We start from the raw sequence: 12,493 nt of genomic DNA on the forward strand, positions 1-12,493 counted from the left end.
TGAGATGTTGCGGATACAATAGGCAAATTTGTGCTAGACGCAAACCGTATTAGAAAGAAAGGAATGTCCCGTGCATCATGAATATCATTGGGTCGTGATGCATGGGAATGACCCACCCGAGACGGTTTAGTTAATCCGGAAGACCACTCGAGCTCATCCAGCCTATAATGTTGTCATCTACCCCGTGGCCTATCATACACAATCAAATTTTACAGTCCCCAATAGCATGACAAATTTCACTCCAAGCTTTGGCTAGTTTGTTAGCCAATTTTATGAGGGATCCCCTGTTGGCTTCCTTGACAATCGACAGTCCCGGACTTCAACTCAAAATAGTTTCTCTACTCGAGGAGCGTCTGATGAGTCGTAGAGTTTTTATGGACAAGATATGTCATTGGATTTCTCTTCTTTTTACCCAAGTCCTTTTAAAGTAGGATATATACCTTCTCGGGGACTATTTTTCCATTTTGATGATGTATCCACATCACACCCACGCTTCCCATCACAAGACATGTCATCGTGATCTACACTTCCTATTCATCAAGAACCTCGTCTTTGTCCTCGGTATAACACTAGACCTACTGAATAACGGAGACAACCGGATTGAGGAATAGAAGGCCATGTAAGAGGACGACATCATCATTAGTGATGCTTTTGAGTTGTTGATTGTTATCGATTATTACACTATTTATTTGCTAAATTTTTTTTTAGTTCATGGATTGTTATCTATTATTGCATTTTCTTTTAATCTAGTTATTTCATCTTTATGTATCTTACCAATTTATTTTATGCATTTTTATTTTTATTTTTTTAGCAATTTTATCTATATCTATTAATTTTTCATATACTAAAGAAATTAATTACATGAATATTAAATTATTTATTAATTATATGTCTTAATAAATTTAAATTAATTATTAATAATTACGTTATAAAAAGAAGGTTTAAAAAGAAAAAAATGTTATATTTATAAAGTTGTATAAATATAAACGTTAGAAATAAACGTTATTATAAATATAGAAAAATATATAAAATGTGCAGCTACAAAAATAAAAAGAAAGTAAAAAAAATTTAAAGGGGTGTGTAGGCGCATAATGGTGTGGAGGCGCATAGGGCATGTGCACCTCTTTGGGAGGCGGACATGCCCTAAATAGGTAATTTTTTTTCAAAATCACCTAAATCGGTAATTTTTTTTTGAACATATTTTAGAAAATTGCCCCTTAAAATAGGCCTGAATGCTTAAGATTGGCCCGGTGCTATTTGGATTCGGTTTGAGTTTGGTTCTTTCGCTAAACCCCGCATAAAGTTTAGGAAAAATTTTAAATAAGGGCTCCAAGTGCCCCGATTTTTTCAAATAAGGGTTTAAAGTAAATTTTGTTTTAAATAGGGGTTTAAAGTGCGTTCATTATTTCAAATAAAGGCCTTAAGTGGATATTGTTTTAAATAAAGGTCTGAAGTGACCATATTAATATAAAAAAAGGGCCTCTCACTAATTATTTATGGGCACTTTCGTCATTTATCCTTTTTTTATTATTTTTCTACCTTTTTTTTTTCTGCCTCTTTTGTTTTATAAAAATTTAAAAAAAACTGAAAAAAGGAACAATAGGCGGGTGGTCGCCCTCCCGCCTATGGAAGCCACCCTAACGCCGGTGGGGCGGCATTGGTGGCCATCAAGTCGGCGACCTCACCGACTAGCGGCGAGGGCCAACGGGGCCTCGCACATGTCGGAGGAAGGGTCGCGGCCCTCGGTCCGACTAGCATCAAGATCGCCGACTCTCACCTGGGTCAAGTCAAGGGCAACGACCCTCGCCCAAGTCCCGTTGAGGGTCGTGGCACTCCCAAAGATGCGGGAGGGGGTCGCAGCCCTCTCCCACTTCGGCGAGGGCCAGCAGGCCCTCGTCGTTAGTCGGCGTGGTCGCCGGCCCCCGATGAGGAGCCGGGACCTCGACGGCCACCAATGGTGGGGCAGCTTCCATAGTCAAGAGGCTGCCCTTCTACATGTATTCCACAGTTTTTTTTCATTTTTAGTTTTTTTATTTTTTATATAATTTAAATAAAAATTATGTCAAAATCATATTTTGACGAAAATACCCTTAATCGGCCAGTCATCATGCCTTTATTTGAAATAATAATGATCACTTTGGGTCTTTATTTTTTTTTAAAAGGACACTTTATACACTTTTATTTGAAATAAAATTTATTTTAGATTTTTATATGAGAAAATCGGGGCCAAATAAAGGCACCTGATATACTTATTTGAAATTTTTACTAAAGTTTATGCCATAAACACGCGCCTGCCTACCAGAAAGGCCCCCCCCAAAACTCAAGGGGAAAGAAAATGGCGACGGGCTCCGTGTTGAAGCAGCTCCGCAGGCGTTCGACGAAGCTCTTGGTCTCGCCCGCTGATCTTGCCGCCTTCTTCGAAGCTCCGTCGCTCGCGAGCTCACAGCGGCACAGGGCCTACACTAGCTCGCGGAACGGAACTCGCAGCGGTGGAGGCGCCAAAAGCTCGATCCCTTCCTCCGAGCCCTCTCTCGCTCGCTCCGCTCCTCATTGTCGGCCGAGAAAGAATGGATTCCTCGCCTGGTACCTGGGCATGCTCGAGGCTCGGCCTCTCGTCACCAAGTGCGTCACGTCCTCGCTCATTTACGCCGCCTCTGATCTGACTTCCCAGGTAAGTGCTGAAACAATGCCGGTTGAAACTTTATGCGTGTTTTCTGCACGAAATACCCTAGTTTTGATGGTCCGGAGGGCTTGAATTTTCGGAGCGTTGGAGTTGAACTTGCTTCTGATTCTAGCTAGTGTCTGGTAAGAGATTGCTGTGAGGTGAATGATTCATTTGGCGGGGCTTGGGAAAATATCCGCTCAAAATGTTAGCATAAATTTTGCCAATTTTATTACGGGAAAAACGAATGATTGGGAAAATATTTTCCGAAAACATCGCTCGCATTCGTTAAGAACAAAAGTTTATTATAGCCAATGAAAATATTTTTTGTTCCTTCGGTATTGTAACGAACTGTTAATTTTCTGTGCTGCCCAACTTCTGTATTCTGATTTCTTCGGCTAATATGAATTTGCTGACAGCTGTTTATCGATTCTTTTAGATGGTTACATTGCCGCCTTCCGGTTCTTTGGACCTGATAAGAACGCTGCGTATGACCGCGTATGGATTGGTTATATTGGGTCCTAGCCAGCACATGTGGTTCAACTCTGCGTCGAGAGTCCTACCACAGCGAGATGTGGTTACTACTCTGAAGAAAATATTCATGGGGCAGGCAATATATGGACCTTGCATCACCACGGTCTTCTTCTCATACAATGCGGGTCTACAAGGTGATGAGATGCTATAGCGATCTTTTTTCTTCTCACAAGCCCTTTGTCTATCGCATACCACAACTGTAATGGTAATTCTTCCTTTATACCGTTCCCGATGAGTGATTGTATTGCAAACTATTGACAAGTTTTATTCACTTCTAAGCCAAGAAATTTAACTAAATCCATCACAACAAAAAACTAATAGATATCTGTGAAGGTAAGAGATAGTTCTTTGGTGTTCTCTTTTCTGAGGTAAAGCCAACTAATTGGTTGGATAGTTGACTTGCCGCAAAGCCTATTCCTCATTCTTTTCACATTTAATATGTCTCTTCTGGATGATTGAGGGACTTATTTCTGGTTCATTTTTTAAATTTTAGCTTTTCAAGTTGTTAATTGCATGCAATATCCTATCTTAACACACCCGAGTCAATTTCTCTGTTGTGGCAAAGTATTCATCTATTCCTTATAGGAAAAGTGGGTTAAACCGCTCATGTACAATAGATTATAATGTTGATGCTAGCTCTTTGTCAAATGCACAAGTCTTAATAGGCTGGTGGATTGTGATGGTCTTAATGTACTTCGGACATTCTGCTCTATTTGACTGATGGGCATGGTCAAGAATCATTAACTTCTGCCCTGGAGTTCTTTGCCATGATATTGTAAGACTACTAATGAATAATAGCTCTTTGAGAAGATCCCAATAGTGGTTGGTATTGATGATCATCACTTATCACTAAGTATCCTAGTATTGCATAATCTATTGAAGAAAAAAGATTTATGGGACTGATTTGCATATGAGTGTTTTGTCAAGGGTGTTACCTTAGCTAAATTTCTTGATTTGATGGGGATGTCATATGGTTCCGGTTATGCTGCTGAGAGGCTATGGCTTATGTTATCTTTAGTTTCTTCCTATTTCACAATGTCAATTAAAAGTTTGAGTGACCCTTTCCTCTGCAGCTATTGGTTAATTAGCATTAGTTTGAACCTCTCTTTCTGTGTGCTTGCACACGTCCCTGCTTGTACGCTCATGCCTGTGTTTAAATTCTGCATTCATTGTACGATTTTGCCCTGATGATTCAGCTTGTAGTTCTCAGTCGTGGTACTAATTGACATATATATATCTTCATTGGATGTATCAAGTGACGTCAAATTTCCTGTGAGATAATGTTCCCAAGCAGGAAATGCATTTTTATTAGTGAACTTAATTTCTGACTGATGCAGGTGAAACTTTTGGTGATATTGTTGGCAGATTGAGGAGAGATCTGCTGCCGACCATAAGAAACGGCGTTTTATTTTGGCCTATTTGCGATTTTTTCACATTCAAGTTCATCCCTGTGCATTTACAGGTATTTTTGGTTGCTTTAAGCATGCCAGAAGTTTACATTGTTGACATACGAAGAAAATAAACTTCTTCAACTAATGTCACTCGTAGGGTACTCATTAAATTTTAGCTGGACCTGATTGGATTGTTGGGAGAAGTTACTAATAATAAATAACATATTAATTCTTTTCACTCTTGTGTTCTGATGATGGCAATGGCCGAGGGGAGAGTGAGCTATTAACACTTCTTGTCGTATTGTTGGCAGCCATTGGCGAACAGTTCTTGTTCATATGTGTGGACCATTTATTTAACATACATGGCGAGCTTGAAAAAAGCGAGTTCTGACTGAAGATGGGATTTGCAAACTCCAACTGCATACATTGTTTACCTCCAAACTTGGGGAAGTGAAGAATGCAAAAGATTAGTTTGTCCCAAGTTCAATCCTTGTCGACAGCGCAATCAATCTCCATGAATGGTTGGGGTGTAGGATTCATTTAATCATGCCATGTCATATTCTCTTATCAGTTTAGAAAGAAAATTTTGCTAAGTTTCGTCATCCAAACTTTTCAAATTTGAAGAGCTGTTGTATCATTGTTATCATCAAGAATCAAGCATTCATTAGTTCTGTGGCCTTTGATAACCATGGTCTCTGATGGTATGAACAACATTTAGCTTGTTTCCCTCTGGACTGATCGATAAGGATGATGAAGCGTGTCCAGAGTAGCACAGAACAGTTGCAGCAACTAGAGGTTTCTGTACTTTTTATTTTTACTTTTCATTTTCGTGTGACCTCAACTACGCCTTTGGTGTATTGATTACTCTCTCACCAGAGATGGTTGAAGCCAAGTTCTTAGTCATTTGAGTGAGGCTCCTGATATTAAGTTTCTGAGGCTGTGTGGTTGTTTTCGGTTTTCTGCATGCTTAGTTGCATGAAACTCAATAGCTGTGAACCACCCTGAATATTTCTGATTTAATTCTGATGGATAATGGGAATCAGATCGAGTATAATGAAATTCCATGGATGTTATTTGGATTGTATTTTAGTTGGTGAGGTGATGGGAAGTGTGTTCGAGGTTATAAAAATGTGTTCTTATATGGAAAAGATGCCATGTGCTTTTCGAAATGAAGCATGTCCCTTTTTTCATCTTGCTAATAAATGTTTCATAGCTGCTGGCTAACTATGTGATGAAATACATACCGACTAAGATGGATCAACATATTTTAGCAGAGCAGTTACAGCTTGTCGGCTCGGACGACATGTATATAAGGTGTGCTGTATTTCAGATAAAGAGCTTTTCTCTTTGCCTTAGGGAAGCAATTAGAACACTTGTCTGGTAATGGGAAAGCCAAAAGCTTGCTCAAACAATCGGTCAGCCATCAGAAACGACGGTAGATGGAAAGGGATGATTTTATGTTCAACATGGATAAAAAGCTCCCATCATTTTCTTGGTATGTACAACCGCACCTTGCTGACTACGAAGCCAAATACGGTACCAGCCAAAAAGAACCTCTACCTCAGTATGCCTGACCGATTATGTCGGTCCTTTCTCCGCTGTCTCCATCTGTACCAGATTTGTTGTCCCCATCATCAGCCATTCCTAAGAAGTGGCCGAATAGCATGCAAAAGCCCTAGATGAGGCGGTTGCTGATCAGAAGGGATTACAAGATTTACAGTTTAGTTTAGTTTAGTTCGTGGAGAAGCAAGTGTTTGTGCTCGCATTTGAATTGGTGACTTTGATCCCCCCCGTCTTCTTCACTAGCTTGAAAGTGAAATGCGCTGAGATTGCTTTTCGGCCCAAAAAGACATCGCTTTGATAAGGAAATGGGCCAGATTTTCAAGCCCAATGGCCTCAGCTAACTTTCATGGGCTTGCTAAAGAAGGCTTGCGAGACTCTGGGGAGCCGGCTTCTGCCGGAAGTCCATGCACACCGAAAACGCGGCGTTTTGGGACGTGGAGCGTATAAAAGAGCTTTTAGGGTTTCCCTCAGCTTTCCTGACAAGAGCGGAAGCGATCGAACTGCGCGGTGAGCTCAAGGATTTTCCGCCCGAGGAAGAGAAGATGGGTCACTCCAACGTGTGGAGCTCTCATCCCAAGAACTACGGCCCTGGTTCTCGTGCCTGGTACGCACTTCGCTTCGACCTTCCATCGTTGTTTCGCGTTCCCCTGTGCAATCACGTTTTGGGCTTGGTCAAATCGATCATAAAGCTTCGAACTTGGTGACAATTTGGTCGGTTCTCACACTTTCGATTGTTGTCCATGTGTGATCTCGGCTGCTTATCGCTTCACTCGCTTCGGGTGATCAGCTAATTGCTTACAGCGCTGGTGTAATAGCTGGTTGATGTAATAGCTCCCATTGTTATTGTGCCTTTTAGGATTTTTGTAGCAAGATTTAGTTTGTGTGCTTGCAAACCCAGGCCGGTCGGTGAAGAATACCTAGGAGCAGAGCGACGGCACCCTCTCGAAGCTAAACGGCTCGATATCAGTTTATGCTGTCTATGAAGTTTTACAATGAGACTGTACTTTGTGATTTGTTTTGTTTTCGTATGTTTTTGTTGACCGAAGACCTACGCAGCCCAAATCGTGTTCTGCAGATTTAAACTCTGAGGGTTCTTCACTTTCTTTTATCTGTCAAGTTAATTGTTCGTTTTCTAGGAAGTATAGAAAAAGGAGAAAGTGCTTGCTTTTCTTCTCTCCTTTCAATGTGGGCATTCGTTCTCAACGATCGTTTCTGTTTTATTGGCAGCCGGGTATGTGGAAACCCTCATGGTTTGATCCGGAAGTATGGACTGATGTGCTGTAGGCAGTGCTTCCGCAGCAACGCTAAGGAAATTGGCTTCATCAAGGTAAACTTCTGTTGACTCTCTATCGAAGCCCCTTCTCACACCAGCTCGTTGAATTTCTCTCATGGATTCTTATGTCTTGTATAATTATATAGCTAGGCAGTGATTATTCGATATCTTTCCGAATGGGCTTGCGTGGCCACAATTTGTGGAAGAAAATCTAGTTTCTCACATTATTGTGGGGAGAACCTTTTGAGTTCTGATTTTTGTTACGTCTTTTCCCTCTGGAGAGAAGTTTTATGTTATGATTTTTTTTCTTGCAGTACCGCTGATTAATGGGGGGGTCATGTTAGCGGCACTTGGAGGAGATTATGCTAAAAGTTTTGTCTGGATGTGTAATGGCGAACTTCTTTGATTTTCATGCTCCAAGTTAGGTGTTTCTGAGAATTCATTTGGATATGTTTTGTTGGCTGTTGCCCTTTGAACGCTGTTCTGCCCTGGTCTAGGCGAGGGGTGCATCAACACGGTTTATTTGACCAAAAACGAAATCAGCACGAGTACCTCTCGAGAGATTTAAGATAATTGGCTCGGTTATGCTAGTAATTTGTCTGCAACTGATTATCCAACCTTTGTGTGGTTTTCTTCTACCTCCACCCCCACCCGCACTCTTCACAGACATCTCCAGTGTGGTCAGGGTCAGACACTGATGTTATTTTCTTCTTAACCACGAGACTTGTCTAGATTAAATTGGCATATCAATAAATGTTCCAGGAAACATGTGTCTGCATTCTTATTTTGGAATTCGGACTGTGAATATGGGTTCTAATTCTGTCTCAGTAGTTGCTAGCATTGTGATAGATTCATTTCCTGCTGGATCCAGACATTGACGCTGATTTTGCGATTCGTCGAATCGTCTGCATGGGCAAACCGAGTACATATCGTTGACTGAGTGCCCAGGCTTGATGGAGATATCGGATACTAGATTCACTTCACCGTCTATTGAAACGGTTTATGTCCTATGTGGATGGCTTTTCATGGAAAGGAAGAGCTGTCATGGGGATGAGTCTATTTTCTAAGTTGTACTTCTATTTTGTCTTTCCTCTGCTGTGTTGTCTCCACGCCTATCTATTGCGTTATTGCTGCTAGCGATTGTGACATTGCTTGATCCGCGTGGGTCAAGCCATCCATTTGGTTGCTTTGCCTTGCCTCGTTAGGAATTTTTTGAAGTCAGATATGAGGAGGCAACGCCTGATGGTGGGAGAGAGAAGCTCAGGAGACCCTACATTGCGTAGTTGACCATGTTTCAGACCACCAAATTAACTCAAAGCATAAACGGAGAATAGCTTTGGTATGTGCCAGATTGAAGGGACGAAGCCTTTGCTGGTGATCCGAAACCTAGCGCACCAATAAATGTCCACTCGTGATTTTGATTCTTCAAACTGTAAGCCGATTGTCCCGATTGTCTTCTACCCTAGTTAGAGTGGCGGAAGGACGTTCATCATCACGCGATCACGTATGGAGCGACAACATTCCTGTATCCTCTTGTTACTCTCGAAGGTGCCATTGCTCCAATTTCGTCACTTGTTTTCTGAAGAAACCTGTGAGCTGTAAGTGAATCTTTGCATAACTCTATCATAGGATAGCAAAGTGATTACCTCGGTGCCACCTGATCCGTGCGAGTTAATTATAATGATTGAGGGCCTAATTTCACTAAAAGAACCTTCAATTTTAGGTCTAACCTGAATTTTCCCCAAACTTTTGTTTATCACATAAAAGCAACCAACTTTTAATGGTTTCCTCAAATCTGACCTCTCTTAGATTTCCATTCCATTTAAACCATTGAACTCGCCGAAAAGGTGGAGTAACACCGATGGCAAAAAAGATGAGAGAACATAGAGTGAGATGGTTTTGGTATATTTTTCAAAGATCCCTAGATGCTCCGATAAGAAGAGAAGTTTGTTACCGATAGTATGACATGAAGAAAGGAAGAGGTCGGCTGAAACTTATCCGGGAAAAAGTAGTAAAACAAGATTTAATGTAGTGGGCAATAGATTGGTGTACGGTTTGTCTTAGGACGGAACGGAGGAAAGCTCTTAGTATTATGGAAAGGCAAAATTTTTATGTTCCGGATTGTTCTTTTTAGTCTTTTTCCCTATATGTATTTATATATTTATTTTTATATAAATGGTCGGCCGAAACTTCTCGATTTTTTTCCTCAATCGGTCTTGCTTTCATTTTATTTATTTTTGGGTTCATAGGCTGTCGACCCAATTAGTTTGGAATAAAGGTGATGTTGATGTTGATGTTAAATCATTGAACTCAACATTCTATTGCTTGTGATTTGTTTTTAACCCTTATTGGGGCATTTTTTCTTTTATTCAATTCTTTTTTTTCAAATTGAAAGCGTATTTTATTCTTAGTTAATTGATATCATTCATTTTCCTCGATTGATTTTTCATTGATTCTTCATATTTAGAAGTAAAAAGTATAGTCTTCGACCAGCAGTGGCGATGATTCCATGATTAGAGAAAAAAGAAATCCACCTTTTTTTTTTCTCTAGAGAACAAACTCTCCGTTCTACCAAAGCAGTCCAAATATAACAAGGAACTAGAGTCTACATTAAGATTACAAATAAAAGAAAACTCTACTAACAATATAGTTTACCTCTAGATGGGAGATCATCAAAAAGAAAAGAATAGCACAATTTGCAAGCTCATGAACAGTATTACTGGTTGTATTAGCCCGCTTCAAATTCCGTCCTAGATTGTCCCTAGGATGAGTAGGATTTCGAGGTAAAACCGAGAACCGAAGAACCAAACAAGTGGAAACTTGGTAGGTTTCAAGTTTTAGGATACCCGGGGTAGATTTTAGATTTTAAATATTGGGGAAGCGATTTCGATGAGTACGTTCCACGGTTCTAGAACCTAGAATAAGTCTTTGTGCTTTTCTTGTTCTATGTATTCACGCAATCGTGCGATATTCTTAATTTAATGTGATCATTCAATTAATAATATATGTGAACTTAGATAGACTTTAAAACCGACCCTAGAACCAAGAACATGGGAGGTTGCGGGGTCTAGAATTTGTAGAGTAGGTTCTAGGTCCAAAAAAATAGAGAACTAATTCCGACGGTTAGGTTCCAAATAAAAACTTAAAACTTGTAAGGAATTTTGAACTGCTCACCCCTAATTGTTCCTAAGTAGGAGACGATAGTTTGAGACAAAATGCTGAATACACTAAGGGCAAAGGCCTCTTTGTTGAATAGCATCAATTAGCACCTTGAATCACTTTTAAAGACCGTTATGTGGATGTTGAGGGATTGAGAAGCTTTGTATGCTAAAAGAAGAGCTGCAGCTACCACTTCCATTGGTGAGTTCCATCATCATCGTCCTGTCAACACTTGAATTCCTTCGTCAAACCAATGGTTGAAATTTAATGTAGACGGTGCATGGAAGGAAATCCACCTACTCAGTATATAGAGCACAAATTTTGGACGAGACATTCACATGTCATAATCGCAAATTGACATTCCCAAGATCAGAAATTTTTACAGTCTTCACATTAAGCAATCCATCCAGACAACACATGACAGATTTGAAGGTCAATGTACCTCAGTTGGGCAACCAACCGAGAGAAAGAGGCATTGGCATATGTGACATAGTCCGTTGTGTGGTGTCCAAACAGTCTCTTGGGTATAATCCAAACAACAAGACGAGGCTTTTGTGACAGCATAAAGAAGACAATTGCCATCAAGAAAGGTGTGTGGGGTAGGTTCGCGCGCCGGCCGACAAAGTGTAGTTGTGGAATATTAAATTTTTGGTTTTATTAGTGTACTAACATGTCATTTTTTAATGGGCAAAAGGACATCAGGAGTATCAAAAGTTTTGTATGGCTCTCACTTTAGTGTCAAAAGTTTTCGCCGGATCATCTAAATGCCTAATCCAAGAAATTTCTGTCAAATTGATTACGTGACATTTATAATTAAATTTTCAATATGACGCAACATATTTTTCCAAAACAATTCAATCCACGTGAACTTGTAAGCTTAAAATTAAGCTAAAAAATGAAAAAATAAAAATAAAAATAAAATAAGCTAAAAATTAAATTTTTTATAATACAAACTTAATACAAAATTTATCTGAATTTATATTTAATAAATGGCTAAAAAAGGGTGGGAACTAGGCGGCAAGGGTATGCACAGCCCTCACCGCCTCCGCCCCACCATTGTTGGTGAGGGTCGTAGGGCCTCGACTTGTGGCCGGCGGGGTCGTCGACAACCGACCGGGGCTCAAGAACCCCCGCCGGCCATCCCCCACCCTCGCTCGCAATGGTGGGGTAGCGATACTTGCCACTTGGTTCTCAATCATTTTTTTTATATAATTTAGCTTATTTGTAATTTAATATAAAGAAAATTTGTAATCATATCTTCCTTTTTTGAATTTTAGTTTTTTAATTTGTTAAATCAAATTAAGTTTGTATTTTTTTGATATTTTTCTTGAACTTTTGGCTTTTTTTTTTAATTGCTGAGTGGACCTTTGGCAAGTCACATATGTTTCAGATATTAGTAAAAAAAAAAAAGCCATGTTGGATTTCTGGTCAAGCAAATTGGAGTTGGCTATGAAAAGATCGGTCTTCAAAAAATTTGATACTTAAGTAATCTGTCGAAATTTTTTGTACTAAAGTCGATGTCGTACACAACTTTTAATACTTTTAGTGTCCTTCTATCATTTTTAATGTATTGTATGATTTCTTAACTATCCTATACTCGTTAGGAAAAAAAGAAAAAAGAGAGAGAGAGAGAAAAAAAAGAAAAGAATGTCAGGGGTGGAGGTGCGGGGAATCGAACCCCGTGCCTCTCGCATGCGAAGCGAGCGCTCTACCATATGAGCTACACCCCCTTGTCTTGTCTGGTACAATTCATTTAAGCTAATTAACCTCTATTACATCGCGATTAATCCTAAAGAGAAAAGAGAAACATTCTTGGTCCACCCAAAAGGCAGTGAAAGCGTTCGCGGGTTTTCATTTCCCCCGGTTATGTCCTGCAACTCCAGAGAGACGTGCCCACCATCCCGCATTCCC

General features: G+C 40.0%; 2 protein-coding genes and 1 non-coding gene across 4 annotated transcripts; 2 read left to right on the top strand and 1 right to left on the bottom strand.

The window, feature by feature from the left end:
- Positions 1 to 2,305: 2,305 nt before the first annotated feature.
- Positions 2,306 to 5,646, top strand: LOC115739629 (protein sym-1-like). 2 transcript variants are annotated; one of them, XM_030672834.2, is made up of 4 exons: positions 2,306 to 2,671; positions 3,102 to 3,330; positions 4,534 to 4,658; positions 4,899 to 5,646. In XM_030672834.2, the coding sequence occupies exons 1-4, from the start codon at positions 2,336 to 2,338 to the stop codon at positions 4,980 to 4,982; spliced, it is 774 nt and encodes a 257-aa protein (XP_030528694.1). In that variant the 5' UTR covers positions 2,306 to 2,335; the 3' UTR covers positions 4,983 to 5,646. The 2 variants fall into 2 exon arrangements, with proteins under 2 accessions (XP_030528694.1, XP_030528695.1); XM_030672835.2 differs by lacking the exon at positions 4,899 to 5,646 and adding an exon at positions 4,745 to 4,796.
- An 893-nt stretch (positions 5,647 to 6,539) lies between these two features.
- On the top strand, positions 6,540 to 8,014 carry LOC115739645 (40S ribosomal protein S29). Its single transcript, XM_030672858.2, has 3 exons — positions 6,540 to 6,754; positions 7,378 to 7,477; positions 7,738 to 8,014. The coding sequence occupies exons 1-3, from the start codon at positions 6,555 to 6,557 to the stop codon at positions 7,744 to 7,746; spliced, it is 309 nt and encodes a 102-aa protein (XP_030528718.2). The 5' UTR covers positions 6,540 to 6,554; the 3' UTR covers positions 7,747 to 8,014.
- A 4,225-nt stretch (positions 8,015 to 12,239) lies between these two features.
- On the bottom strand, positions 12,240 to 12,312 carry TRNAA-CGC. Its single transcript has one exon. It is a non-coding gene; the product is annotated as a tRNA-Ala (tRNA).
- Between the last annotated feature and the right edge of the window lie 181 nt (positions 12,313 to 12,493).

The sequence above is a fragment of the Rhodamnia argentea genome, chromosome 2 (assembly GCF_020921035.1).
Source record: "Rhodamnia argentea isolate NSW1041297 chromosome 2, ASM2092103v1, whole genome shotgun sequence".
Taxonomy (NCBI): Eukaryota; Viridiplantae; Streptophyta; class Magnoliopsida; order Myrtales; family Myrtaceae; genus Rhodamnia; species Rhodamnia argentea.

Excerpts from the sequence above, each read along its gene's own strand:
- LOC115739629 (XM_030672834.2), top strand. The coding sequence starts at position 2,336 with ATGGCGACGGGCTCCGTGTTGAAGCAGCTCCGCAGGCGTTCGACGAAG. Across the intron at positions 3,331-4,533 it reads ATACAATGCGGGTCTACAAG|GTGAAACTTTTGGTGATATT; the intron begins GTGATGAGATGC and ends TGACTGATGCAG. Across the intron at positions 4,659-4,898 it reads TCATCCCTGTGCATTTACAG|CCATTGGCGAACAGTTCTTG; the intron begins GTATTTTTGGTT and ends TATTGTTGGCAG.
- LOC115739645 (XM_030672858.2), top strand. The coding sequence starts at position 6,555 with ATGCACACCGAAAACGCGGCGTTTTGGGACGTGGAGCGTATAAAAGAG. Across the intron at positions 6,755-7,377 it reads GGCCCTGGTTCTCGTGCCTG|CCGGGTATGTGGAAACCCTC; the intron begins GTACGCACTTCG and ends TTTTATTGGCAG.